Source organism: Sphaerodactylus townsendi, linkage group LG12 (genome assembly GCF_021028975.2).
Source record: "Sphaerodactylus townsendi isolate TG3544 linkage group LG12, MPM_Stown_v2.3, whole genome shotgun sequence".
NCBI lineage: Eukaryota > Metazoa > Chordata > Lepidosauria > Squamata > Sphaerodactylidae > Sphaerodactylus > Sphaerodactylus townsendi.
This window is the reverse complement of record NC_059436.1, coordinates 19,840,445-19,867,963: the sequence shown is the minus strand read 5'-3', so window position 1 is coordinate 19,867,963 and position 27,519 is coordinate 19,840,445. Positions and strand designations below refer to the sequence as shown.

Genomic DNA, 27,519 nt, shown 5'->3' with positions numbered 1-27,519 from the left:
AAAAGGGCCTCAAGCAACAAGCCCTGACTTTCTCTGTCTCAGACTCTGGAGACCAGTTGCTAGGCAGACCTAGATGGACCAGTGACTCGGAGAGGCTGCAGTTGAGTGGTATAGATCCAGGTTTAATTTCTGACACCTCTAGTATACAAGACCTCAAGCAGCTGCCAGCCAGAGAAGATAACACTGAACTGGATGAGACCAGTGCTCGGATGGTATAAGACTTGCAGAAAGTCCCAGGTTTGCAATCCCTTTAATTCAGGGGTCTCCAAAGGGTTGATATCGACCCCTGGGGGTTGATGGGACTATCCAAGGGGTCAATAAATGCAAAATGGGTCAAATAAACACCGGGGTCAGTTATTAACTTTTGTGTTTGAAAGCTGACATTTGTATAAAAAATAATAATACATAAAATTATAACAGTAAATTTCAATTATAGCTTATTGATTCATGGCTGGTACATAACCCCGATCGGACGCTATGCATTGTTGTTATACACTACATTTCCTAGCCATCTCCCATCCATGCAATGGAACTTTTCACATCTCAGACTTCCCAGGCAAATATTTGTTTTGTTATTTGTTTATTTTACATGCCTGGGGGCTGATAAGCAATCCAGGATTGCATGAAGGGGTCAATGGTGTAAAAGGTTTGGGGGCCCTTCTTCCACTGAAAGATCTGAGGATTTGGAATGAACCTTTACTTGGCCTGAATTCATAGACTGCTAATCCTAATCCTATGGACAACAGCGGGCCAGGGCATCCAAGGGTCTGACTCCAATTTACTAACGTCTTCTGCAGTTTAATCCCCTGTGGCATGCCTTTGCCTGTCAATTGCAACAGCTTAGCAAGGAGGAAAGGAAGGATGATACCATAGACATTGGTCGTATTTGGTGATTGTTCTCCTCTGTACTCTTGAGTTCCGACTTCAGTTGTTTCCTATATCTGTTTTTGGGAAATGAAGCATACAGTTAGTGGGAGAATTCGGACTACAGAAGGTCTAAGGTCCAGTTCTCAGCAAAGTTAAATAGCAGCAAGATTGGGAAAGACACCTGAGACACTGCACTATTTTTAAGCCTGACTGATCAATCGTCTGCCTAAGGTAGCATCATATGCCCATATGCTGATCTTACCTGTGTTCATCATGGTAATGTCAAGCAGACAAAGTGACTTAGAAAGTTTGGCTTTCAAAGAGATTTAATGACCAATACAATAACCAGTTTTTGTTATCCTCCTCATCCAGTATCATGAGATGATGGCCTTTTAGGAGAACATCTGGCCTTGGGTGCTATTTTTTTCTTTGCCAAACTTGCTTGCTGGGTCTTATTCTGAATTCCTTCCCGCCAGCCTCTCCTATTGTTGTTATTTTAAACCAGTCAAAATTTGAACACATGAAAATTATTAAGTTTTAACAATCTGCATTTCTGTCAAAACTGAAAATGTAGACTTGTATTCTGTTATGTTCCGTTTCGTGCATATCTTATCCTTTTGCTTTGCTCTATATTTTATGCTCCACAATCCCTTGTAAGTTGTAAGTATAATAGACTCCTCATTGTTAATTCCTTTTGGGAAAGCCAAAGGAATAAAATCTTATTCAAAGGAAGAGGGGGCTATGGGAAACTTCCAGTTGTCAGCAATAATACATCACAGAGATTCTCTGGTGACTATAGTGTGTCTTTGCACAGTCTGTGAACGGAGACACATTGGATAGATTCTTGTGGTTTCTCTAGCAACCGATTGGTGGGCTTCCAATAACTGGGGCAGGTTATTCAACTGTTTCTCTGATTGCAACCAATATATTTCACTCAGTAGTTCTCAACGGGAGCTGCTGAAATCACAGCTGGCTGCTATCAGCTGTATTCTGTTCCTCTTTTAGAACATTGCTAACTGTATTGCTAAACAAGATGCAGGGGCCATGTGGGTTCCCCTTGATGAAATGTGGAGGATCTTCAAACTGAAGTCCTTTTTGATTATTTTGTTACTTCCTCAGTTGACCCCAGGAACGTCCTGTGTCAACCCCCACGCCTGATTCACACCCTACCTGCTGCTGGAACACACGGCCTGTTCCTCCCTTGCGCCTGATTTGTGTCCTGTTTCTCTGGCTGAATTTGCTGCTGCCGCTCGCCACCTGCCTGCCCAGCTCAGATTGGGAACATTTTTCAGTGTCAGATTGCCCGTCTTTAGGAACTTTGCCTTATATTCATCGTAATTTACTTTTAACTTAGTCCATTGATCTTAGCTATTTTTCACTTGTTCCATCACAAGGGCTTGTGCTTTACAAGCTAGCTGGCTCTTATCTGTCATAGGGAGATGGTGCTAGGTGTTTCTGGTTGCCAGATTTGGACACATTGGATTTCGTAATGCTCCGACTGTATATAGTGGCTCAGTCAGAGTCTCTAGTGGCTGTCTTTCTGCAGGAAAGCTACAGGGGGGTGGGGATGCCAGGGGGGTGGGGATGCCAGGAGCAGCAGTGGTGTAGGAGGTTAAGAGCTCGTGTATCTAATCTGGAGGAACCAGGTTTGATTCCCAGCTCTGCCGCCTGAGCTGTGGAGGCTTATCTGGGGAATTCAGATTAGCCTGTACACTCCCACACACGCCAGCTGGGTGACCTTGGGCTAGTCACAGCTTCTCGGAGCTCTCTCAGCCCCACCTACCTCACAGGGTGTTTGTTGTGAGGGGGGAAGGGCAAGGAGATTGTAAGCCCCTTCGAGTCTCTGGGTACAGGAGAGAAAGGGGGGATATAAATCCAAACTCTTCTTCTTCTTCAAAACTATCTTAATAGGTTCAGAGGGTAGGTTTACACCTACAGAATGTGCACAGCTATCATATCATATACCCTTGTCCGAAAATTGGTACACTCCCATCTGAGATTGTTGTCCTCTTCCACGGAGTGTTCTGCATAAGGAGGGATGCACCTGGAGCAGTGAGAGAGGTATGGGACGTCCTCCTAGCCAATCAGATCAGCCAAATCAACCCTGGCAATCACTGGGGTGACAGGTGTCACAACCAGATCACTCTCACATTCTACAGGACGTGAACCAAGCAGGCACTAGGACCCAGGAATTGCAAATGAGCACATTGAAACTGGGAAAGATCCCTGTCCTAGTTGGAAAGCAGGAAAGCTGTAAGGGAGCAGGTCCAAAAGACAGCTAGTGTGAGAGGGCAACCAATGACTAACTTTTGTCCCTGTGTAGAAGTTTCCACTTCCTGCCAGGCTTGGTTCCTGTGTTCTGCCACCTTTCAGCATCTGGCAGAAGAAAAATAATGTGAAAAAAATAGCCATCTGTGAGAGCATGACATCATTTCTGGGGTTTTCCGGCATCAGACTACACATCTGACTTCAGTCTATTGTACAAATCGCCAGAAACTCTATAGTTTTAACATAGAGTTTCCAGTGATTCCTAGAGGGGTGTGACAGCATTTCAGATTTTCATGTGTAAGTGATATCATTCAGTTGTCTGACAGTGCCCACATGTCCACATAAACACCCTGGACTCCTGCCAGTTGCCAATCCATGCCAAGCAACCTTTCCCCCTGCTCCAACTCCTGTCTGGCTGACAGTTAACTATTCGCTTATCCCCCAGTTGTACTGTATTGTTTGGTGTGCACTTTGCAAAGCATTTATATAACTCCGAAGACCCAACATGTTTCTCTGCAGGGCAGATATTTCGTGTCAGGCAGGCAGAAAGAGAAGGGAAGTGTGTTTTCTAATTACAGGCAGTGGCATACCTAGGGGGAACAGAGGGGGCCAACGCCCCAGGCACCAGTGTCATGTGGATGCCGCATTCAGCCACCCCTTCCCCCGTGAGACGTACTTTGCACTGCCTGCCACCAACACCTCCTTCTGCGCTCCCACCCACCAGCCGCCACCTGCCACCTACCCACTGCCTTGGGCTGCTGCCACCCACCTGCTCCTTCTGTCCACTCTCTGGCCTGCCTCTTCCCCAGGCGGCATCCTCTCCAGCAGGCAGGGTGGGATTTGCTCCCGCCGGCACTACTATGGCTGGCCTCACCCAGCTGCTCAGGAGTGCTGTTGCTGATAGGCAGTGTGCCAGTGCCCTGCCATATTAGCAGCAGCTGCCCTTTGAGATAAGCAAGAGCTTGAGGGCACCTTTTTCTCCCACCCCTCCCCAGGGGGAAATTTGGGGGGGATGCAATTTTAGGAGGAGGGCACAATTTCAGTAATTGCCCCGGATGCCATTTTTTTGCAGGTATGCCACTGATTCCAGGCTAGGAGCTGAAGCAGAGAGCCTACCAGGACCACACAAGGTCATGCAAGTTCCCATCCCGGAGCTGGGAGCTGGACCCTGAATTCTCTCCCTGCCCATCTCCCTGCCCAATCTGCAGCAATTACTGGGAGGCTGAGATTCCATCTGGCGTGACGGAATGATCAGCAAGCCCATCCTGTCGGTGCCCCGTCTGCTGTAGTTAAAAGAAGCTGCCCGGAGGCACACAGTCTGCCTTCCTCTCTGTTAAACAAGCCAAGGCCCCACAATATGGAGTGGAATCAAGGCAGATAGTGGTTTATTGCTCTTTAGCTCTTCTGTTACAAAGCAAGCTGCTTAGGCCTCCATTAAAGCAGCCATTGCAGCTGGTTAACAGCTTTCCCCCCAAAGGGGGTGCAGTTGTTGGCACCGGCCAGTGGCTTCCGGAAGCCCTGGTAATGGACGCAAAGAAGACTTGACGTTAATGGAGCAGAGCCAGATGTTTCTCTATGCCACATTCTATTTCTTCCTAAACACTCACTTTGCTAAAAAGGAAGATGCTTTTTGCTCCCATCCCACAAAGTTCCCCAGCCATGTTGTTCCTTTTGATCTGCCTTCTAAGATGCTCTGCTTCTACCAGGTCCCCAAGAGCGCCAGAAGTTGGCTTTGAAGGAACCGCTGGTATCTCCCTTCTCAGGTTCCCCGCTTGGCTTTATTTCCCAGAGAAGCAGCCCGGCTCCCCTGCCTCGGCCTTGATTTATTAATGGCAAATGAGCTATTATTAGGACTCATGGCTGTGGTTCCTCTGGAGAATGAGTCTTACTGTAGCAGATTCCCCTCTGCAAATATAACAGGGCAAGTCTAGCTGGCAGGCTGGAGTGTTTTTCACCCTTCTTGGGGAACAGTAAAAGGAATGATCTCAGCACGGAGAGTTTTTCAGCCAAACTCCTGCAAGAAAGAAGCTGGACATTCGGCAACTTAAAAAGAAAAAATAGGAGCACCCCACCCCCAGAAAAAAGGGGAAATCAAAACCCAACCTAGGCCCCTTCCGCACACGCAAAATAATGCGTTTTCAAACCACTTTCACAACTGTTTGCAAGTGGATTTTGCTATTCCGCACAGCTTCAAAGAGCACTGAAAGCAGTTTGAAAGTGCATTATTCTGCATGTGCGGAATGAGCCCTAGATAATTAGCTAGGAACCAAACCTATATAAAATCCAATCTGAATAATGAGTTGAGAACCAAAATAGTTTGAGAAAAGCAAAAGAAATAATTAAAATAAATAATATATATACCATATGCCTTTATTTCACAGTTCCTAAAGAACTAATGTTAAAAACAATGTTAAAATCTTAGCAATACAATAATTTAATAGTTATTTGAATCCAAAGATTGCCTCACCAATGACAGGTCAGTCCACATAAGTTATGTGCAATCAATTTAATGTTTTGCTGTTGTTGGAGATGCAATCGTTGTATTCAAAGATCTATTGAATTATTGTAATTTTAAGAGTTCAACATTGTTTTGCACAGTAGTTCCTTAAGCACTGTGCAATGCAGACATATTGTATATATTCTTAATTTTGGTTATTCCATCTGCTTTTCTTGGCCTGCTTTTGTTTCTTCTTTCCATTCTGCAACTTAACTTCTCCTTCGAACTCTGCAACTCAGATGCATTTGACAACTGAAAGGAGTTAAATGGAACCGTACGGTGGACAAACTGTTCTGTTCCCTGAATGATCGCTTTCTGTCTTTTCTCCCTTTTAGGTCCCCCATTTCAAAGTGGCCCCAGAAGAATTTCTCAAGCTGCAGTTCCAGAGATTCACCACCCTGAACCTCCACCCCAGTAACACGGACATTAGTGTGGCTGTCGCTGGCATCCTGAACTTCTTTAACTGCACCACTGCCTGCCTCATTTGTGCCAAAGCTGAATGTAAGTGATGTTCGGGGACTGCCCCAAAATGCCCGGCCTGTGGCATTGCAGAAGAATGGTGCCAATTGGCTAAGATAGCAGTGGCTGAGGTGCAGTTTTTGATAAGGACTCAGGTGATGGGAAGAGAGGTCAGAGGCCCGCATGGCTGAATCAGGTATGGTGGCTTTAACCAAGGGGATTCTGCCTACGTCATGTTGATTTTCATAATTTCCGGGTACCAAATGCTTTTTAGTTTTACAGCCCCATCCAAAGGGCCGTGGTGCTGCGTCCGCTCTGCCCTTCCGTTCCCAAGAGGGCTTTCCAGCGGCATGGGGAGGCAAAAAAAATATATGCAAAAAGCCTCCCCATTGCCAGAAAGCTCCCATTGGGTTTAATGGACTTACGTCACCAAAAAGGTGGCATAAGTCCAAAGCCTCGGTTGCCGCATAACAGAGACTAGAGCCGGGTGGAAGCCAACTAGTTCTGGCTCCTCTCCTGGCCACACCTCTGGACCAGTCCTGCTATGCTGCCAGTTGCAGGGGGTGGGGGAGTGTGTGTGCCTGGACGCTGCACAGTGTTCAACACCACTTTTCGTCACCATGGAGGGCCATGCCAGCAAGTACCCTACAAAGGGCAAATCTGCTGATGCAGCCCAGCACCGTTCCCAGCGGCGTATTCACCTCTCTTCCCCATTGGATTTGCACATGATTTTTTTTCTTATTTTGTGCAATGTATAGCAGGCTATTCCATCTTTAGCAAAGTGTGCATGTGCAGTGGGGCAAACAGGGCCAGTGCCTATCTGCACTTTCCCATGCAGCACGGCTCATGTGAGAATAGGCATACATTTAGTGTAGATTCCTAATTGTATTGGTCTGACAAAGTCTTTCCCCTCGAAATGGAAGTGTTCATTTAACGATTTAACACATTTTTATGCCACCTTTCCCCCTGATCAGGGTTCACAAAGCATTTGCAGTGGCAACAGAGCATCTGCGTAGTTGGGTTCTTGGTGTTTTCTTCTGTACTGCCATTCTGCACTCCCCATGCCACAGGAGGGCTCTTTGCCAGCTCTTTTCATCGTCGTCATCATCACCAGAAGAAGAGGAGGAAGAGGAATTTGGATTTACATCCCACCTTTTTCTCCTGTAAGAAGACTCAAGGTGGCTTACAAGCTCCTTTCTCTTCCTCTCCCCACAACAGGCACCTTGTGAGACTGGTGGGGCTGAGAGAGTTCTGAGAGAACTGACTAGCCCAAGGTCACCCAGCAGGAATGTAGGAATGCAAAAACACATCTGGTTCACCAGATAAGCCTCTGCCACGCACGTGGAGGAGTGGGGAATCAAACCCAGTTCTCCAGATTAGAATCCACCTACTCTTAATCACTACACTATGCTGACTCTAACATTACTATTAGGGGTGTGTTTTGGAGCTTTTGTTGGGATGTTTTGGTTGTTATTTAGGGGATTTGGGTTTAATAGACCCAGAAATTTAGGTTTGTAGAATAACGATAAAACATTTTTTGAATCAACACATTGTCAATTAAAATATTGTTCTCTTCATGCAAATTTCAGTATCATTTTCTTTTCTTTCTCTTTCCTTAATTCAAATGCTACCATTTTCCTGAGTTGTCTGCAAATTCAAAGTTCTTTTTCTTTGCATATTTCAAGTTTTGTTTCCATTTTTCTTACTGTTAACATAGATACTTGTTGTTGTAAAAAAATTATTTGCTGCTAAATCTTTTTATCTCTTTGATTTAAAAAATTCTCCTCTTTTACTTTGATCTCCTATAAAACATTCTGCATTTTCTGTGATCTCTTTTTCTTACAATTATGTTGTATCAGGTAACCGCTCATATAAGCTTTATTTGCATCCCAAACCATTCTCAAGTCTGTTCCCTTTTTCAAATTAAATTCAAAAAACTTATTTGAATTTTTTATTACAATCCTATTTAACAATGTCCTTTCGAAGTAGAATTTAATGTAGTTGCCTTCTAAAACTGGTAGGTTTTCTTTTACACACCAAGCTTACAGGGTTATTGTCTGAAAAAGTGTTTGGCAAGATTTTGACTTTGGATATACTAGGTGCCAAATTGTAGAAACCAAATCATATCTATTCTTGAAAGAAGAAGAGTTTAGATTTATATTCCCCCTTTCTCTTCTGTAAGGAGACTCAGAAGGGCTCATAATCTCCTTTCCCTTTGCCCCTCACAACAAACACTCTGTGAGGTAGGTGGGGCTGAAAGAGCTCCAAAGAATTGTGATCCAGCCCCAAGGTCACCCAGCTAGCATGTCTTGGAATGCACAAGCTAATCTGGCTCCCCAGATAAGCCTCTACAGCTCAAGTGGCAGAGCGGGGAATCAAACCCGGTTCTCCAGATTAGAGTGCACCTGCTCTTAACCACTATACCATGCTGGATCTGTGCCTTTAGAAAGAAGAAAGGGTGTTCTCTTTGAGTTTCCTTCCTTCCTTCCTTCCTTCCTTCCTTCCTTCCTTCCTTCCTTCCTCTCCATATGTCAACCAGCCTCGAATTGTCCTCCAATTGAAAAAAAAAAGCTTTCAGCAATTTACCTTGTGTATTTTTAGTATTTCCAGAGCAGTCTGTTCATTAGTGGCATTATCGCTCCATTTCAGTCCCCCACCTGGCACCAACTTGTATAAGAAAATTCTGTAAACTTATCAATAAGACGTTTATAAAATACTCCTTTGTCTTCATTTTGGAACACAAATTCTCAGCACCATATTTTTTAACCCCAAGCAAGTTAACTTCCACCCCCACTTATCTACCATGCCCATCAATCAACACCTATTTAGGATCTAAATGCAATTTAGCACCACCACCCCATTTATCTCTTTAATTCTGGCTGAGATTAATGTTTCATCTAAAGATTTATGGGACAAATATTGTACATCCTTTTTTCTAATGCGGGTTTCTTCTGGACAAATTATATCTTGGTTCAGTTTTTGTCAGATGATGAAATTTTTTTCTCCTCTTTTGTGGAGTGTTAGCTCCATTTCTATTCCACCTGAGATATTTGTAATCCATGGTTGGATTCCAGCATATAAATAATCCTTGGCATCCAGTCCAGTCATTTTCAATTCCTTTCCCTGTTGTAGACGTTCCGTTTCTAATTGATCTTTATCTGAGTCTTCTGATGTCTCTTTATCACTAAAATTCCTTTTGTATTTTTCAAGGAATTCTCGTTGTCAATCCAAATCTCTGTTGCTTGAAAAGAAAAGCTACACCATCTAATTTTTCCCCAACAAAACATAATCTTTTGTTTCAGCCTTTCAGTTAGGAAGGCATCTTGTTTTCTCTTGCACAGGATTGTGATAGGATTCTGATATTGAACTCTGCTGCCAACAGGAATACCTCCCTGCCCTCCTCTAAGTGGCAGCCTTTTAAATACTTAAAGAGAGCAATCATGTCCCCCTCAGTCTCCTCTGAACAATCTCCTCTGAACGTTCCCAAGTCCATTAGTCTTCAGGCCCTGATCATCCTTGTTGCTTTGCTTTGCTCTGCATCCACTCCATTCTGTCCACATCCTTTTTTGAAGTGAGCTGTTCACGGTACTCCAGATGCTGCCTGACCAATGCACAGTTCAGCAAGGCTATGACATCCTGTGATTTGGACGTTAGCCTCAGTTGATACACCCGAAGACTACGTTAGCCTTTTATGCCGCTGCATCACAGTGACTGCTCACATTCAGCTTGCAGTCCGTAGATCTTTTTCACACACAGTACTTCCAAGAAGTCTATCCCCGCAATCCAGTATGTATGTTTCTCATTTTTGTTACCCAGCTGTAGAACGCTGGACTTATCCTTGTTGAATTGAATTTTGTTCACATCCACCCATTTTCCCAGTGTGTTCAGATCTCGTTGAATTCTCTTTCTTCCAGAGTGTTTGCTGCTCATGTGCATATATGCCTGTGCGAACCCACAGCTAATGCATCCTGCAAGAGCAGGATACACCTGCCGTCAGACAGGCAAGCAGACGCTTACCATTTAATTCCACCCCTGGTTAATTTGATCCTTCATTTAACTGGATCGAAAATCTCAGGAACCAAAACACTTTTAAAATAACATGGCACCCAGCCGTTAATTGAGTTGGGTTTGATTGCTTCAATCAGGTATGACTGGATGAGCCGATTGCAGACTGGGAGGAGGGAGAGGCGGGAAGCTACCACTCAAAGATAAATTATGGTGTTCCTGTACATGTGTTGATTAGGGGCTGCACCGGGAAGGGCCCATCTCCTGCGAGGCACCAACTTCCGCAGGCTGCGAATAATCTTCTCTTTTTGTCCCCATCCCTCTTCTCCCTGGCAGCATGATTGTCAATTCATTGTTGAATAAAACCATTTCAGTGTGCAGCCAGCTCTGGATTGGGGTAGGGAGGAGGGACCGTCTTTCCCCTAACCTGTAATGGAGAAAAGATGCGGCTGGTGATTTGTCAGTACTTGTCAGCCTTGCTGAGGTCTGATTCCCAAGAAAACTGGAACAGGGAAGGCAGTGGTTAGAAGTTGCTTGATGCTGCAGCCTTGCATTACGGTTGCCAACTTTGGGAAGGGAAATTCCTGGAAATTAGGGGGCGGAGCCCGGAGAGGGTAGGGTTTGGGGAGGGGGCTCAGCACGGTATAATACTATACAGTAGGGGTGGCCGACCTATGATGCTCCAGATGTTCATGGACTACAGTTCCCATCAGCAGTTGGCCATGCTGGCAGTGGCTGATGGGAATTGTAGTCCATGAACATCTGGAGCACCATAGGTCGGCCACCCCTGCTATACAGTCTACCCTCCTGTGAAGAGTTCAGGAACATTCTGAAAGTGTCAGTTGGAGGATGTGGCTCAGAACACAGGAAGGGCAGTTAGTGAGTGAGGGTTTAACTGAAGCTGAAGCCCAGTTCGTTTTTTTCCTGAAGTTTTCTTTTGTTAATTCGTTAGAGCAACTTGTAAGCTTGCCTGTTATATGTAATAAACTACAAAAAAGAAGAAGTTTCTATGAGTGTATTGAATCAATAAGCAATTCAAGTAGAAGGGGACTGTGGAGTCTTCCTTGACACCTCCATAGCAGCCATTTTTCTCCAGGGAAATTGTTTCTGGAGATCAGTTGTAATTCATGTGAATCTTCAGGCCTCACCTGAAGCTAACCGGGTTTGGGGCTGGTCACTGCCAAGAGGCCAAGTTACCTGGAAGCCCACCATGTGCTATGCCTTAAGTCCCATGATTGGGAGAAGGGTACGAATAAATAAGATTCAAGGGTCAAAATTGGGCCATTTCTTTTGAAAAATTCTGTGATCAGCATAATCATCATTTTGCAGGTCATATCAATATCCAGTTGAAAACACCCACAATACATAAACATGTTCAGCATTTTCCTCATTTCAGTAATTCTGTCCATGAAATAATATCTTTCCTTCTAAACTTGAGAACCAAGTTTGATTCCCCACTCCTCCACGTGACCACTTCAGGTGAACTGGATTTGTTTCCCCGCTCCTACACATGGAGCCTGCTGGGCGACCTTGGGCTAGTCACAGACAAATGCTGCAAATGAACAGGAGAGGGGGAACGGAGTGAACTCAGAAAATGGTGCTGAGGAGGAAGTTCAGGGAAGCAGAGAAGCCTGGGACACGTAGTCAGCGAATCAGCAACTGGAGACGTTTTCAAAACGTTTGGGGATAAAATAAATGTGGAACTCCACGGAGGAAACATGCAGAAAGAGCTCGTGGCTGGGAAGACCCTGGTTCAGACCCAGTCATTCTGCCAAGAAGCTTGCTGGGCGACCTTGAGTGAGTCACGCATGGTCTGCCCATCTGCTTCACAGGCTAGCTGTCAGGTGTAATGAAGGGAGGGACATCTGTGAATACCACCGCAATCCCTTTGGAAGGAAGGGCAGGATAAAAACGTAATTGATCGACAGAGCTTTGAATGGGCAGGCTCCAAAATAGATAAGTGGAGAAACCAATTAAACATATTCAACAGTATTCAGCTTTAATGCTCTCAGTGAAACGTATTCAACGGTAATTAGTGCAACACAATAAAAGTAATTTATCTGATCAAGGTACAGAGCTTTTTTTCATTGGTTCTGACCCCAAACTTCTTTGGTTTATTCCTTGATTTCTGCACACATATTTGTGCCATTGGTCTTCATTTTCTCCCCACCCCACCACCACTTTTCCCAGTTCTTTTGAGACCCCTTTTACTCCAGTGGTTTTTTTTTTTGGAAACTAAAGTCTCATTTGTTTGTTTTTCCCCTAGACTAGACTTTCCTAGAGTCGATTTTCATTGTCCCACCCACCTCCAGTCCACTCTTCAATGATTGGACAGTGGCCATCTTAAACTACTCCCTCTTCCTCTCTCAAGAAAAGTGATTTCAGTGTTTCTTTTTAATGGCCATTTAAAAAAGATAAGGGGAGTTCTGTGATGTCACTGATAATGACACCAATGATGAAAGCGTCCTCCCTTGAAACCCCCCATTATTTAAGCCACATGCAGAAGAAAATAACCTGACTCCACAGCTGTAACAATGCACAGGGTAACAGAACGAACCTGTCTGACTAGTGATCACAATAAATTATGCATAACTGCAGATGCAAATCTGAATAATTTATTCAGATCTGAGAATCGGTGTCTTCTTGGTGCAAGTTTGGTTTCTCTGGGCACAGAATTTAACTTGGACAGGATATAGTAGTCAGTAAATGTGGGGCTGCCGTCGTGAAGTCTGGATGGTAGCCCTTCCAGTTGGTTTCCAAGCAGGGTAGGCTGGCACAAAGCAAAGGCATGGTTGCTCATGCAATCCACGTCTCATCCTGCCTCTCCTTACTTGGTGGTCCTCGCTTAGACACTTCAAAGTTGCAGGGAGGTGTCTACAAGCCCTGGCTCATGTTCTGCCTGTAAAGCAGTCCCTTGAAAGCACCTCCGTCTGCCAGCATCGTGCACTTCACAGGCTTGTGTCATCACAACAGAAGGGAATCTCTTGCGATAGGAGACCTTTTTTCTTCTTGTGTGGGTGAGGGGACTTGCCTAGGCTGGCTGCAGTTTGGCAGCTATTGCTCTTCTTCTTGAGCAGTGAAGGGAAAATTCTAAGCAACTCTGCATTTCTTGCTATCGATATATCTAATTCCAAAGTGCCCCCTGCCTGTGGATACTTCAATCCACAGATAAGGGGTGCACTCACCCCAACAGGTTTTTCTGCAGACATAAGGGACCCCTAGATCTGGAGAAAAATCTGAAATAAAAAAAAAACCCTGCGGGGTTGAAACTCCCTGATTTTTAAGAAAAGTGATGTTTGCACATGAACAGACAATGCTCTTTCAAAGTGGTGGTGGCTGGCGCTGCCACTAAGAATCAGGGTCAGCTGCCAGGTCAGGCGGCGACAGACACTGGGAGCAGCCGAGATTTCCAGTAGTTGGACAGGAATATGAATGGAGGTAGCTGGTATGGCACTGTCCCAAAGCAGGCCCTTCTGCCTGCCAAGACCTCTGCCTCCTCTCTCTCAAAGGGCCATACTTTACACCTGAATCCCTTCATTGTCAAAGTTGCGCTCGCAGGTGATAGAGGCAGAAACAGGTAATTGTGCAAAAAGGAAGGCCAAGCCCGGAAGGCGCAAGTCTCCAAATTGCTGTTTCATTTAGCGGGCTAGATGATTCTTCTCAAATGGCCTTGTTAATGTGGGGCCATAAAATTAAGGAACAGGATCTAATTTTATTTGCAGGGAAGGGGGAGGAGTGGAAATTAGACATAAAGCTCGAAATTGCCAGAGGGAATTGCTGCATCTTTGGAGGCTAGATTGCTCTCACGAGGTGTAAATCTTTGCTTCTTTGTCCACTTATTATAGCATCGATCAGCAGGATATGGCATAACCCAGTAGTTGCTAACTACCAGGAGCTGCAGGCGGAAGTATAAAGCGGTGACTGGTGATGGAAATAAGACAGGGTGAAGGGATTGAACGCAAACCCCTCCCAGACACTGAGACTTTGAAAGGGCTGGGCACAGTGAGAGGTAGATAAAGCCGCGTGATTGGTCCAAGGTCCCTTCCCACGGCAGAGTCGAGATTCGAACTTGCATCTCCCAGATCCTAGTCTGAAACTGACCAGCCCACCCCACTAGTTCTGAAAATCTTTGTCAGCCTTTATTGTTTACCTTTTTCTAATTGGCTAATGAACTATTCCTTAACCCTTTCCACTCATTTGATACAGAGCTTATCTTCCATTTTGGGTCAATTGAAGGTATTTGTAGAACATCAGCTCGGAAAAGCTTCTCTGGCAGACTCAAGGAAACAGTAACTTCTTCCAAGTTAGTGAAATGCTTTGTTTTTCCAAAAGTCGAGGGGAATAACAAAATGGCTGGTTGCACACTTTTGTCCTTTCAATAAATATTTTTAATTGAGGCTAGAGGGGAGAGAATGATGGAAACAGTGGGAAGCTTTCAACCTTCACCATTGGATATAGAACTAAGTGGCAAAGGGTCCTCTCATGCTGCTAAATCCCACCCTCAGTCAAGAAATCCTTTTCCTTTGTGATTGCAGCCAGAGGAATTAAATTCCCAAATGAATTCCTGTTGGTAATGGCAGAAGAGCAGGAAAGAAACTGGGGGGAAAAATAACTTCCGCTTAGCATCAAGAGTATGGTTCCTTTTCAACACAGTCACTTTGTTACTTGCTGTGTATTGCTTTGGGGTTGGGGGGAGTGGGACCTTTGAAATGCAATCCCCTCTTCTTCTTCTTCTTCTTCTTCTTCTTCTTCTTCTTCTTCTTCTTCTTCTTCTTCTTCTTCTTCTTCTTCTTCTTCTTCTTCTTCTTCTTCTTCTTCTTCTTCTTCTTCTTCTTCTTCTTCTTCTTCTTCTTCTTCTTCTTCTTCGACTCCATCCCCAAATCTGCAAAATCTGTTTCGACACACCAGAGTTTTCCCTGTATAAATCCATTTTTCCCAGTTTTTGTGTGTGCATCAGTAGTGTATATATACAAGGGTGGGTGCTTATAAGGAAGATAAAATGGATGAAAAATCTTCATTGAGGGCAATTGAAAAGAGCTATGATGATTACATAGGAAACAGCAGTGACCAATCATATGGGAGTGGGTGGAGCAGGGCAATGGGCAAAGGAAGCAGCTTGGGACCCTCTTCATTTCAAGGGAGGGGGCTTCCAGTCCAGCACATAGGAAGGAGGACTTTAGTTGGATCAAAGTCAATGGCAGTCAAGAGCACTCTGTTTCTCCCGGTGCCCAGACAGATATCTCTGCGAAAACTGCAGGCACAGCATGGAGGCTATACCTGTCCCTTGTACCCATGAGTATACTGCCTCTGAACATGGAGGTTCCTTTGTGCTAACATAGTTAGCAGAGGTGTGGTGAGAATGGCACCAGGGGCAACACCTGTTCTGGGTGCCTCACCGCCCTTCCCCTCACTCCCCACTTACCTTAGCCGGTGGAAGCTTGCCACGGGCCGCCCCTCAACCCAGCCTGCCAGGCTCCTCCTTCAACCAGCAGGGTGGGGGCAAGGAACGCCTGGTGGCAGCCCAGCCAGACTGCTCCTTCAGCTGGCAGAGCTGGCAAGGTGGAGCCAAGGGGAGGGGTGTGCGGGGCAGTGACCCTCACATGTCCTCATGAGGCTCTGCCCCTGGTTGGTAGTCCCTGCCCTCCATGAATTTGCCCAATCCTTTTTAAGGCCCAGAAAGTATCAGCTCATGTGACAACTTCTTGTTGAAGTCAGTGAAAAGTGACCTGTTCCATTTTCTTCTGTGATGCTTTCTAATGGGAAAAAAAGGAAGTCACTCTGCAGAGACTCCAGAATTTTAATTTTAATTTATGGCAGAAATCTTTAAATCGATTAGTCATTAATCACAAATCCATTGATCACTGAACAAAAATTGTGGATTTTGAATCAGATTTCATCCGACTCGTGTTCTGTGGGATGAAAAAAAAAATCTTGGCTCTGGGGTAGGGAAAGGGAGAGGCTGCTCTGTGTGAGCGTGTGTCCAAACGTCAGATAATTTGCTGAGTTATTCACCAAAGAAAAACTGTTGCCTTCGTTAAATCTCCTCAATCCGACACCTGTAGCAAGTTATTGTAATGGTTACTTTAATCAGTTAAAAGCGAGACAGTTAATCAACGCGAGAAACGTGTTGCTTTCAGAAGCCATCGATCCAAGGAGAAAGGTCTTGTAGATGCCGGTTTGGGATTATCAGGACCTTGAAGTCTTCTTGCGTAGATATTGAGAGTGTTTGGGCGTAGACATTTTTGCCAGTGTTGCATTGCAAGTAATTATTGTACTAAGTTTATGTCAGCAGATAAAGGCACATGATCTCGCCCATATTTTTAAAGCTAAGTAGGGTCAGCCCTGCCTAGTACTTGGATGGGAGACCACCAAGGAATATCAGGGTTGCTACACGGGGGGCAGGCAGTGGCAAACCACCTGGGTTCGTCTCTTTCTTTGAAAACCCTACACATTTTCCACACGTCAACTGTGACTTGACCACAGGAAAAAAATGCACCTTGTTGTTTGGATGAGACAGGGAATTTTGGTGTCTGCGGCCCATCTTCAGTTCTATAACTCTGTGCTGCAACATTATGCAACGAGTTGACCTTTCCCAACACTCAATCTCGCTGTCAAGCAAAACTGATGCTTGCTGAATTGCCGTTCATCACGCAGCTGTGAAATGAACAGTAGCAGCATCGGAAATAAAATACGCAGTTATTTACTTACTTCTTGGCAAAACCTCATATCTTCCTTTCTGCCCTCTTAAGGCAGCTAACAATTTAAAACTTCCTGATAAAGGCAGTTAGAAATTTAAAAACTTGCCTGAAATAATTTTTTTTCAAACAATCAAAATCAACCCCTCCCCCAAACACACATCACTAAAACAATTAAAAAAACAGAGCCAACGTATGTACAAACATAAAACCAGCAGTTAAACCTTGGGTTAAAAAGGAGGAATCATTGAAAACATGCCAAACGAAATAAGAAGTAATGTCGAAGGCTTTAACGACTGGAATCACTAGGGTATTGTGGGTTTTCCGGGTTGTATGGTCGGGTTCCAGTAGCATTCTCTCCTGACGTTTCACCTGCATCTGTGTCTTGCATCTTCGGCCATGCAACCCAGAAAACCCACAACACCCTAGAAACTAGAGGTCTTCAGCTGCTGGCTGAAGATGGCAACAAAAGGGGACAGAGCTTTGGGGCCATGATGTCATGATCAGCCTCTGTCTGATCCTGCCATATCTCCTGTCTCTCTTCTCATTCCACCTTCCTGCTGTGCTTATGTTTTTTTCACTTTGCTTATCAGACCTTAACAGCTCATCCAGATACCTGCTATTGTAGCTCTGACAGTAATGTGGAATGTAGGTTGTTTTAACCCTGGGGGAGGTGATTTCTTCTTCTCTGAAGATTTGAGGGGTGTCAACCCCCTTGAGAACTGTGTGGTGGGGTGACGTGACGTGGCAGGGTGGGGTGACGTGGAGTATAATGGTGATTTCAATGCTGGCTATGTTTAGTTCTGGCAATAGAAGCCTTCATGCTTATTTCTAATGCTGTTTCACAATAAAGAAATCGACTGAATACAGAAGATTGTAATTGAACAGTCCGGGGGCATGACACTTGATAGAGAAGACCCTCTTCCAGGTTGCCTCCCATGTAAGCTCAGAAGGAGGGGGCTGTGAAGATGAACATAGTAGTTGGGCAGGTTCATAAGGAAGTAGACCTGAGGAAGTGCATAGGGAAGTAGACCTTCAGGTGTGTTGATCCCAAACTGCTTTGAGTCTCCTTACAAGTGAGAAAAGTGGGGTATAAATCCAAACTCCTCCTCCTCCTCCTCCTCCTCCTCTTCTGATGTCAGCCTCATTCCAAATGGTCAGACAACTTTATGTCCTGCTTTCTCTCTTTTGATCATAGGTGGGCTCTGTGTACAGACATTAATACTCCGATATATTGTCTTATTACTACCAAGATCGTTGAAAAAGAAACCTGGGGAAAGCTAACATGCTCAAATGGTTTTTTTATGCATGTGCATTTTTCTCGGTCACAGGCCTTTTAAACTTGGAGAAGTTGCTCCGTCAGTTCCTTATCTCCAGGGAAACGCTCTCGGTCCGGATGTTGGACGACAGCTGGGACCCGACGCCGCTGCTGAAGGAGATCAGGGATGACAAGACAGGCACCATCATTGTCCATGCCAACGCTTCCATGTCGCACATCATCCTTCAGAAAGTAAGTGGCAAATGATTTGCTTCTGTTAACTTTGCTGGGCTTGGAGAGGGACCCAAACCTTACAGTGTTGGCCTTGGACTCATTCAGTGAAACTTGTTGGCAGTAACTTGATATGTCCATGCTGTCAGGTCAACTGACTTGTGGTGACCTATCCAAGGGGGTTTCAATGAGAAGATGTGATCTATCTATCTATCTATCTATCTATCTATCTATCTATCTATCTATCTATCTATCTATCTATCTATCTATCTATCTATCTATCTATCTATCTATCTATCTATCTATCTATCTATCTATCTATCTATCTATCTATCTATCTATCTATCTATCTATCTATCTATCTATCTATCTATCTATCTATCTATCTATCTATCTATCTATCTATCTATCTATCTATCTATCTATCTATCTATTTATTTATTAAACTTGTATACCGCCGTCCCCCGGAGGGCTTAGGGATTAGCCACTGTCTTCCTCTGTAGAGCCGTCTCCCATTTAAATACTGACCTTGCTTAGCTTCTGAGATCTGATGAGATTGGGATATAACCATGCCATCTTCCTTCCAGTGGTAGTTTGGAACTGATTTTTGAAAATCAGTTCTTGCCCCTCCCTTTCCTTCCCTCCCACGGCAGGTGGGCCATGACCAGATGCAGAGCCCCTCCCCCCTCCCCCCCCCAGGGTGGTTGGGCTATGACCACATGCCGGGGCCCCTTCCCCTTCCCCTGCTCCCTCTCTCCCCTCTCTCCCCTTTTCCCTAGGGTGGGCGGGACATGACCAGATGCCAGCCCCCTCTCTATTCTCCTCCCCCTCCCCTTTCCCACCAGGTGTGCAGGCCCTGACCAAAGCTCCCCTTGTCAGATACCTGGGATAGCAAGAAGGCAGTCCTATCTGACCAAAGGGGGCTTTGACTTTTGAAAGCTCATATCCCAAAAATCTTATTGATCTCTAAGATGCTACCAGAGTCTAGCTGTTCTATGAATTAAATTATGGAATCCACTTCCATTAGATGTGGTGATAGCCAATGGCTTTGATGACTGTAGAAAAAAAAAGATTAGACAGATTTGTGGGGGACGTGTCAATGAACTGTGAATTCCAAGAGTAGCCTATGTCTAGTTTCATGTCTTTTAACTAACGAGAAAATAATATTAGCCATTCTCAGCGTTGTTCTACATATTTGGCTGATCAGTTTTTGTTTTATTTGATTTTCGTGTGTTTAATTAATTTCTTTAAATGTTTGGGGGCCCCCCCCTTTTTTTTTCCAGTGTTGATATGAGAGTCTGAAATCTGGGCCCCCTTTGGCTTTAAGTTTTTGGCCGTCTTCCCAGTCACTCCATTAGAGAAGGAAACCATATTAACAATTTATGAACAGCAGGTTCTTTGTTGTTCACTGAGAGCACAGACAAGTCATTTAATAAGTGTAGGATGGTGGCGTAGTGAGATTTGTCTGTTGTCCAGGATGCTAAAGGGAACAGGCCAGAGTTCAGTGTAATGTGCCAGCATGCAAAATCCCATTGTGTTTCAAAACAACTCGTCTGGGGACCTGGGGTTCAAATTGCAAACCTCATTTCGAAGGTGGCCCTTTCCGCACACAACTTTTAAAATGTTTCCAGGCAGCAAATGAAATGTTTCCTCCCTGAATTTCCACACTGTAACCCCCACCGCCCGCCCGCTTTAGTTTTGGAAACATTGTTTCCAGCCTGTAAATGGTTTCTCTTAAGCCCCTTTCATAACGACTCTTTTGTTTGAAACATTTTCAAACCATCTTCTCTTGCTGTGCGATCATTTCTAAAACATCCTCTTTCTCTCTGACATTTCCCACGCCTCAGTACTCTAGTTCAACTTCCCCCTCGGGGCCCTCACCTCTTTATTATCCATCATTTGGGGCAGTTCCCTTATTCCTCCCCCCTCCCCCACAAATGCATTTTCTCTTGTGGGTGGGTAAATGCACTCATGAGAAAACCCATGTTTATGTGAAGCAACAATCCTCTTCCTGCAGATTATGTTACATGCAGGTAATTTTACTTGCAAGTAAACCCACAATTACTACAGAGAATCGTAAACTCTATGAAACATCGTTTGTACAAATTACACCCCCACCCCCCAAAAAAGAGAAAATACCCTTATGGCAACCAGGAAATGTCTGGAGGGGGTGAGTGGGAACAAACATTGAGGTAAAGGGGGTGGGGGGATTGATGACATTCTGCAATCAGTTTCAGATGACTTCTGCAGAAAGGGTTGGCGCTTTTGATCACACGTTCTATGATCTTATCTTTTGATCACACGTTCTATGCAACTTATCCCTGAAATCAGGCTCCATCCCTGAAGACTGGAAGATAGCCAATGTCACACCAATCTTTAAGAAAGGATCTAGGGGGGACCCGGGAAATTACAGGCCAGTCAGTTTGACATCTGTTCCTGGCAAATTAGTAGAATCTATCATTAAAGATAAAATTATTAAACATGTAGAAAAGCAAGACCTGCTGAGAAAGAGTCAGCATGGCTTTTGCAGAGGCAAATCCTGTCTTACAAACTTACTAGAGTTCTTTGAGGGTGTAAACAGGCATGTGGATAAGGGGGAACCAGTGGACATTGTCTACTTGGATTTCCAAAAGGCTTTTGACAAAGTTCCTCACCAGAGACTATTGAGAAAACTCAGCAATGAAGGAATAAGAGGGGAAGTCCTCCTATGGATTAAAAACTGGTTGAGAAACAGGAAGCAAAGAGTGGGTGTAAATGGGAAATTCTCACAATGGAGAGATGTAAGGAGTGGTGTCCCCCAAGGATCCGTTTTGGGACCAGTGCTCTTTAACCTATTCATAAATGACCTGGAAGTAGGGGTGGGTAGCGTGGTGGCCAAGTTTGCAGATGATACCTATGACGAATTAAGGGATTGCTTAGGTGGTCATATCCCTTTTGGTTCTTTGTCCCCATTCCGGGAACCCATGGCCCAGAGATCCTTCTCTGACCACGTCTCAATACCAAATTATATAGTGTGGTGAGAACCGCAAAGGATTGCGAAGAGCTCCAAGCGGACCTTGATAAATTAGGTGAGTGGGCTAAGAAATGGCAAATGCAGTTCAATGTAGCAAAATGCAAAGTGATGCACATAGGGGCAAAAAATCCAAACTTCACATACACGCTACAGGGGTCAGTGCTATCAGTCACAGACCAGGAAAGGGATTTGGGCGTCTTAGTTGATAGTTCCATGGGAATGTCAACTCAATGCATGGCAGCTGTGAAAAAGGCAAACTCTATGTTGGGGATAATTAGGAAAGGAATTGATAATAAAACTGCAAAGATTGTCATGCCCTTATATAAAGCCGTGGTGCGACCGCACTTGGAGTACTGTGTTCAGTTCTGGTCGCCACATCTCAAAAAGGATATTGAAGAGATAGAAAAAGTGCAGAGAAGGGCAACAAGGATGATTGAGGGACTGGAGCACCTTCCTTATGAGGAGAGGCTGCAGCGTTTGGGACTCTTTAGCTTGGAGAGGAGACGTCTGAGGGGGGATATGATTGAAGTCTATAAAATTATGCATGGGGGAGAAAATGTTGACAGAGAGAAATTTTTCTCTCTTTCTCACAATACTAGAACCAGGGGCATTAATTGAAAATGCTGGGGGGAAGAATTAGGACTAATAAAAGGAAACACTTCTTCACGCAACGTGTGATTGGTGTTTGGAATATGCTGCCACAGGAGGTGGTGATGACCACTAACCTGGATAGCTTTAAAAGGGGCTTGGACAGATTTATGGAGGAGAAGTCGATTTATGGCTACCAATCTTGATCCTCTTGATCTGAGATTGCAAATGCCTTAACAGTCCAGTTGCTTGGGAGCAACAGCTGCAGAAGGCCATTGCGTTCACATCCTGCATGTGAGCTCCCAAAGGCACCTGGTGGGCCACTGCGAGTACCAGAAAGCTGGACTAGATGGACTCTGGTCTGATCCAGCTGGCTTGTTCTTATGTTCTTATGATCTTTGTTCACTGTCCCCTCTTTGGAATGTTATTTCCTGGCTGCCAATGATTTCCCCCCCTTTTTGCTGTTTCCTTTGTGTGCACTTTAGCAATTTTGCGTAGCTTTGCTGATTTGATGATACGTTAAAATTGGCCTCCCAAAAAGAAAATGCACAAAGTCATGACAGTGGGGGAGGGGAGCAGCGAGGCGAGGGATGGAAAAAATGGCAGACCAGGCGCCCAAGGAAACTGTGACCCTGAGCCAGTCACAGTTCTCTCAGAACTCTCTCAACCCCACCTACCTCACAAGGTGTGTTGTGGAGAGAGGGAGGGAAAGGCATCTGTACTTTGCCTTACAGGACAGAAAGGCAGGGTATACATCCAAAGTTGTTGTCTTCTTCTAGTTTGGCCCCTAGAACCAAAGGAAGAGTTCTCCTGGGACACTTCCAATGGGCCTGTGAGCATTTCTCTAGCAGCAGTGAATGCTTTCTTTTCTCATGGGGTGTGAAGATGCATTGGATCATTTGGGGAATGTAAAAATGTATCTGTTTATAGAAAGGCTGGCCTCCTGAGCACGCCGACCCAGAGTGGCAGATTTTGTATTTGTGCAAAATTTCCTCCTTGCGGGTACAGACTGGTTGTTCTTTGGTGCACAGGCTAAAGTCGAAACACATCTGCAGACAGAGGCGATCCAGTTCTCGGGGATATCAGGCAGATATTCCGGATGTTAGCACAACTCCTCAGCTGGCTGCTTTGATGACGCTTCCTAATATCACCAATGGGTTATGTGTGTGCATTTTAAAGGGGTACATTTTGTGTGTTGACCTTTAGTGTTTGTTGAAAATCTCCAGCTTGCTGGGTCGTGTGGGGAAATTGAAGTCCAGGCCTGGTATTTCTCTCTGACCCTGCCTCCCTCTCTCTCCTGAGTTAAAGAAGGATTTGAATGAATTCTCTCATATTGAGGGCTATCCCTTTAGCCTGTTGCCATGGTGATGTTGCACAGCTACACAACCAGCCACTCTTTTGATACCCGTGTCTCTCTTCCCTTCCTCTCTCTGGCGTATTCTCCTGCTGCGACCGACATAAAGATGTCAAGGATTGAAAGGATTTCTCTTGCTTGTTCAGAAAGCTGCCTCCCTATACGGCTGAATGCGGTACATTTGAGCAGGAGATTTGAGGGGGAAGGAATGGGAACAGGAAACGTATATACAAGATGACATTTCATCTCCTTTGTGAACCTGTAACTTCTCAGGATTGAAATTTCCAGTGCTTTCAGCTGGGAGATCAAAGGTGGCAGACAAACTTGGCAAAGATGGAAAGTGACAGAGAGCATAAAGCAACTTCTTGCTAAGGCCCAAATTTGACAAGAGTGGGAAAGTTCATCTCCCATGTTGAAAATCAGCGGAAAGGTTGATTTCCAATGCTGAGAATCAGTCCTGGAACAAGTGGCTGATGACGTTGGCTCTAGTCTATGAAAGCTTTGGGCCAGAATGAAAATATGATAATCTTCATGGTGCCACAAGACTTTTCAGATGTGACAGAGATATCGAGCTCCCCTTCTGCATTTGTTATCTAGGATGCATGATGCTATCATAAAGTTATAAGCATTGTTCAGGCAATCTCGTCTTTTTCACAGGGGTGATTTTCTTCCCTGGGACAGTTTGGAACATGCCATAAAGAGCATGTGGCTGTAGAAGAAGAAGAAGAAGAGTTTGGATTTATATCCCCCCTTTCTCTCCTGCAGGAGACTCAAAGGGGCTTACAATCTCCTTGCCCTTCCCCCCTCACAACAAACACCCTGTGAGGTAGGTGGGGCTGAGAGAGCTCCGAGAAGCTGTGACTAGCCCAAGGTCACCAGCTGGCGTGTGTGGGAGTGTACAGGCTAATCTGAATTCCCCAGATAAGCCTCCACAGCTTAGGCGGCAGAGCTGGGAATCAAACCTGGTTCCTCCAGATTAGATACACGAGCTCTTAACCTCCTACGCCACTGCTGCTCCTGCTGTACATGTCACACTATGGGTCAGCTCAGAACTGTCCCCAGTCCTCCAAGATGTGGTTTGGAGGACTGCAAATGCCTTGTGTCATGTCCTCTAGATCTCTCAAACAAAGCAGATTCAAGTGTGATGAGAGTGAATGAAATAAGTTTTGTGGATAGAGAGCCTGTAGAGATGTACACTGGGAAAGGATCATTGTCCAGTCTGACTTCAGGCAGGAAGGTCCCAGCAGAAGTTACAGAGGTCCTTCCCCCCAGGCCCCATTAGCCAGCAACAGTTTCTCACAAGAAGAAGAAGAGTTTGGATTAATACCCCACCATTCTCTCCTGTAAGGAGACTCAAGGTGGCTTACAAGCTCCTTTCCCTTCCTCTCCCCACAACAAACACCTTGTGAGGTAGATGGGGCTGAGAGAATTCTGAAGAACTGTGACTAGCCCAAGGTCACCCAGCAGGAATTTAGGAGTACAGAAACCAGCAACCTAGCACCAAGGGAGGTGTGTGTGTGATGTGCCGGGGGCGCACCATGGCATGACAGGAGGGTGGTGGGGGCATTCTGGGCTGGGGCAGGTGGGGCAGGGGCACAGGACACATGCGTGCCCCAGGTGCAGTTCTTCCTCGCTCCGGCCCTGGTGGAAACACATCTGGCCTCTGCCACTCAGGTGGAGGAGTGGGGAATCAAACCCAGTTCTCCAGTTTAGAATCCACCTGATGTACCTCCACCCCATCCCCGACCAGATAACCACTCTGAGAGGATCCCACAGGAAGGTCTTTTCAAAGCAAGCATGCCAGCCAAAGCAGCAGAGGTGGAAAGCGAAAGTAAGCCGTCTGAGCGGCCCCAGATTCCATAACCCCCACTCCCATCTGGAGATTCATGGCAAGACCAAACACTCATGTCTTGTCACCTTGTGAGTTTGCCATTGTAGTGGGAGTCCTGGTATCCCCGAATCAGTACCTGTTTGCCATAGTTCCATGCCTGCTCACCTCTGCTCACTCAAACAGTCTTCATTTGTCTTCCTGACTCTTCCAAGCCGAGTCAACATAGTTTGAGCTCCCGTGTCAGGAGGGCCTCCTGGCATCAAAAGGGTTTCTGTTGTCTGTCGTGGTAATCAACCTTACTTTACTTTCTGTTTCCCACTGGCTCTGTACTTTGTATGTCTAGCAATTAAGGGGGTACCCAAACACTGACTCTTCCTGCTATCTCTTCACACAACCTTGAGAAAGTAACAGCTTTTGCATTTCTGCTCTGTGTTACTTTGATATCTCAGGATGCAGGGAAGGAGGGGGAACATTGGGCATAAAAAAGTGTTATTTGAAGACAGTTCCCAGAACTGGCTTTCTTTTTGGCCATGCCGCTGTCTATCAATAAAGGTTTCTGTTTGAAATCACTGAGTCTGATATTGGTTGCCGATCCGGGGCTTGACATCCTGATGTGTATATTGTTCCTCTCCCTTGGTCCAGTCTCATAGCCTTATGAAGGATGAGTTCTGCCAAACAAAGGGCCTGCATTTTATCTCGGGATGCAACAGTTCTCTGGCCAGTCACCTCCCCACACTCCTTAGCAAGCCCGATCAAAAGACCCCCTTTGATTTACGGAGCTGTAACTTGGCTCCCTTTTCCAGAGCTGCCAGCCTTGGACAATAAATCTGCCAAAGTTTCCTCTCACTTCACGTCATTCCCCCATATGGTGCTACAGTCACTTACTTGCTTCCTTTACTGACAGCCTCGTCCTGCCTGTCCCACCTGCCAGTGTTTATGCGTAGAAAGGCCAGAAAGGAAAAAAAAATAATTTGTGTCTTTCTTTTGATTTTCTGCCCTTAAAATGGAAAGCTTCAGAGTTCCAAGTAGGCTGCTGGGAGAACAGATGCGCCTGCCTGTCCCTAGCTAAAGACCAGGTGCAGAATTTTACAGAGAAGATGAGAGGAGACAGCAAATGGACTTGGCAGAGGCACAGAAGTGGGGCGGGTGGATTGCTGTGGGATGGGCAGGGTTTGTATTGCCTTGCAAGGATCAGCCGAGATTCTGGCTGGGAACCTCCTGCCCTGGGCTCTACGCTTACTTATAGATAGTAGCTGCAGAATACAGGTCTATTCTCTTCAGAGGCATATCTAGGGGAAATGTAGCCCGGTGCAAAGTCTCAGTTTTCTGCCCCCGCCCCCTGTATGGGTGGCCCCCCTCCCCCACCATGACCAAACTTTTTTTTGCACCAGGTCTTTAAGTCAGTGCATGGCCCGGGGTGGAGGAGGGGTGTGAGGGCGTGACACTGCCCCCCAGATGACTAAATGGCTGCAGCCTGGGGACATTTAGCCCCATATGTCCCCCTGGGTGGTACATCCGTGGTGCTCTTTAAGGACTTTCTGATGCACAAGCATTTGATAAGGATCCTAAGTAAATTTTCTCTGACCCAAGCACTGACCTTTGTTGGGTGGTTACATTCTTAAAGTTAGATGTTCCTCCAGGCTGTTGGTATTTCTCCTTGGTAAGAGATACCTTTTCATTGCAGCAGAGTACACAGAGGCAAAACACAGTGGCGCTTATGTGCGTGCTGAGAGACAGTGTGGGGTAGTGGTTAAGAGCTGGTGGGCTCTAATCTGGAGAACTGGGTTTGATTCTCCATTCCGCCACCTGAGCAATGGATTATTATCTGGTGGACCAGATTTCTTCCCCCACTCCTACATTTTTGCTGGGTGTTACTATTTGTTAAAATTTTAGTTTTTTATGTGAATTATTTTAAATGTATGGATTCCACACACAAACATACACACTCATATACAACGTGGGCACAGCTAGGTCAACTCAAAGGACAGCAACAGTTAGAAATCTGTTGCGCTTGTCCTTCTATTTTGTTAATTTTTCTTTCTTTCTTTAAAACATTTCTTAGCTGGCTATCTTCCTCAGGGCTTGCAAACGTAGATAAAATAGAATAAAATACATTCCTGCAGTTCCATTTGTAGGGATTGTCCTGGTTACATTGCATTTATTTCCCTTGACAGGTTTTGTAAAATGATTGTATTGTTAGCTCTGTTTTTGATTCCTGGCTATGAGGCAGTATAAAAATAATGTTAAGTGCATTCAATAAAATTGCATTCTAAGCAAAGGTCATATGTTACAGGCTGATATGCCTGCAGAATTATAAATCACAAGAATGTCTCAGATTTTAGTAACCAAACCTTTACGTCTATTTTACTTTTTGTGATGATTGTTTTGGTTATTAGCAGATTTAAGAAGATTCAGTATCTCATCATTGAACTGTAATCATACTGGGCAATGAA

General features: G+C 45.1%; 1 protein-coding gene across 2 annotated transcripts in view; it reads left to right on the top strand.

The window, feature by feature from the left end:
• GRIK4 (glutamate ionotropic receptor kainate type subunit 4) overlaps positions 1-27,519 on the top strand; it is a 449,540-nt gene that overhangs the window by 301,986 nt on the left and 120,035 nt on the right. For both annotated transcript variants that reach the window (XM_048512834.1, XM_048512833.1), the window contains exons 5-6: positions 5,968-6,133; positions 18,123-18,301. In XM_048512834.1, coding sequence (XP_048368791.1) covers positions 5,968-6,133; positions 18,123-18,301 — 345 coding nt within the window. The remainder of the gene's footprint in view (positions 1-5,967; positions 6,134-18,122; positions 18,302-27,519) is intronic.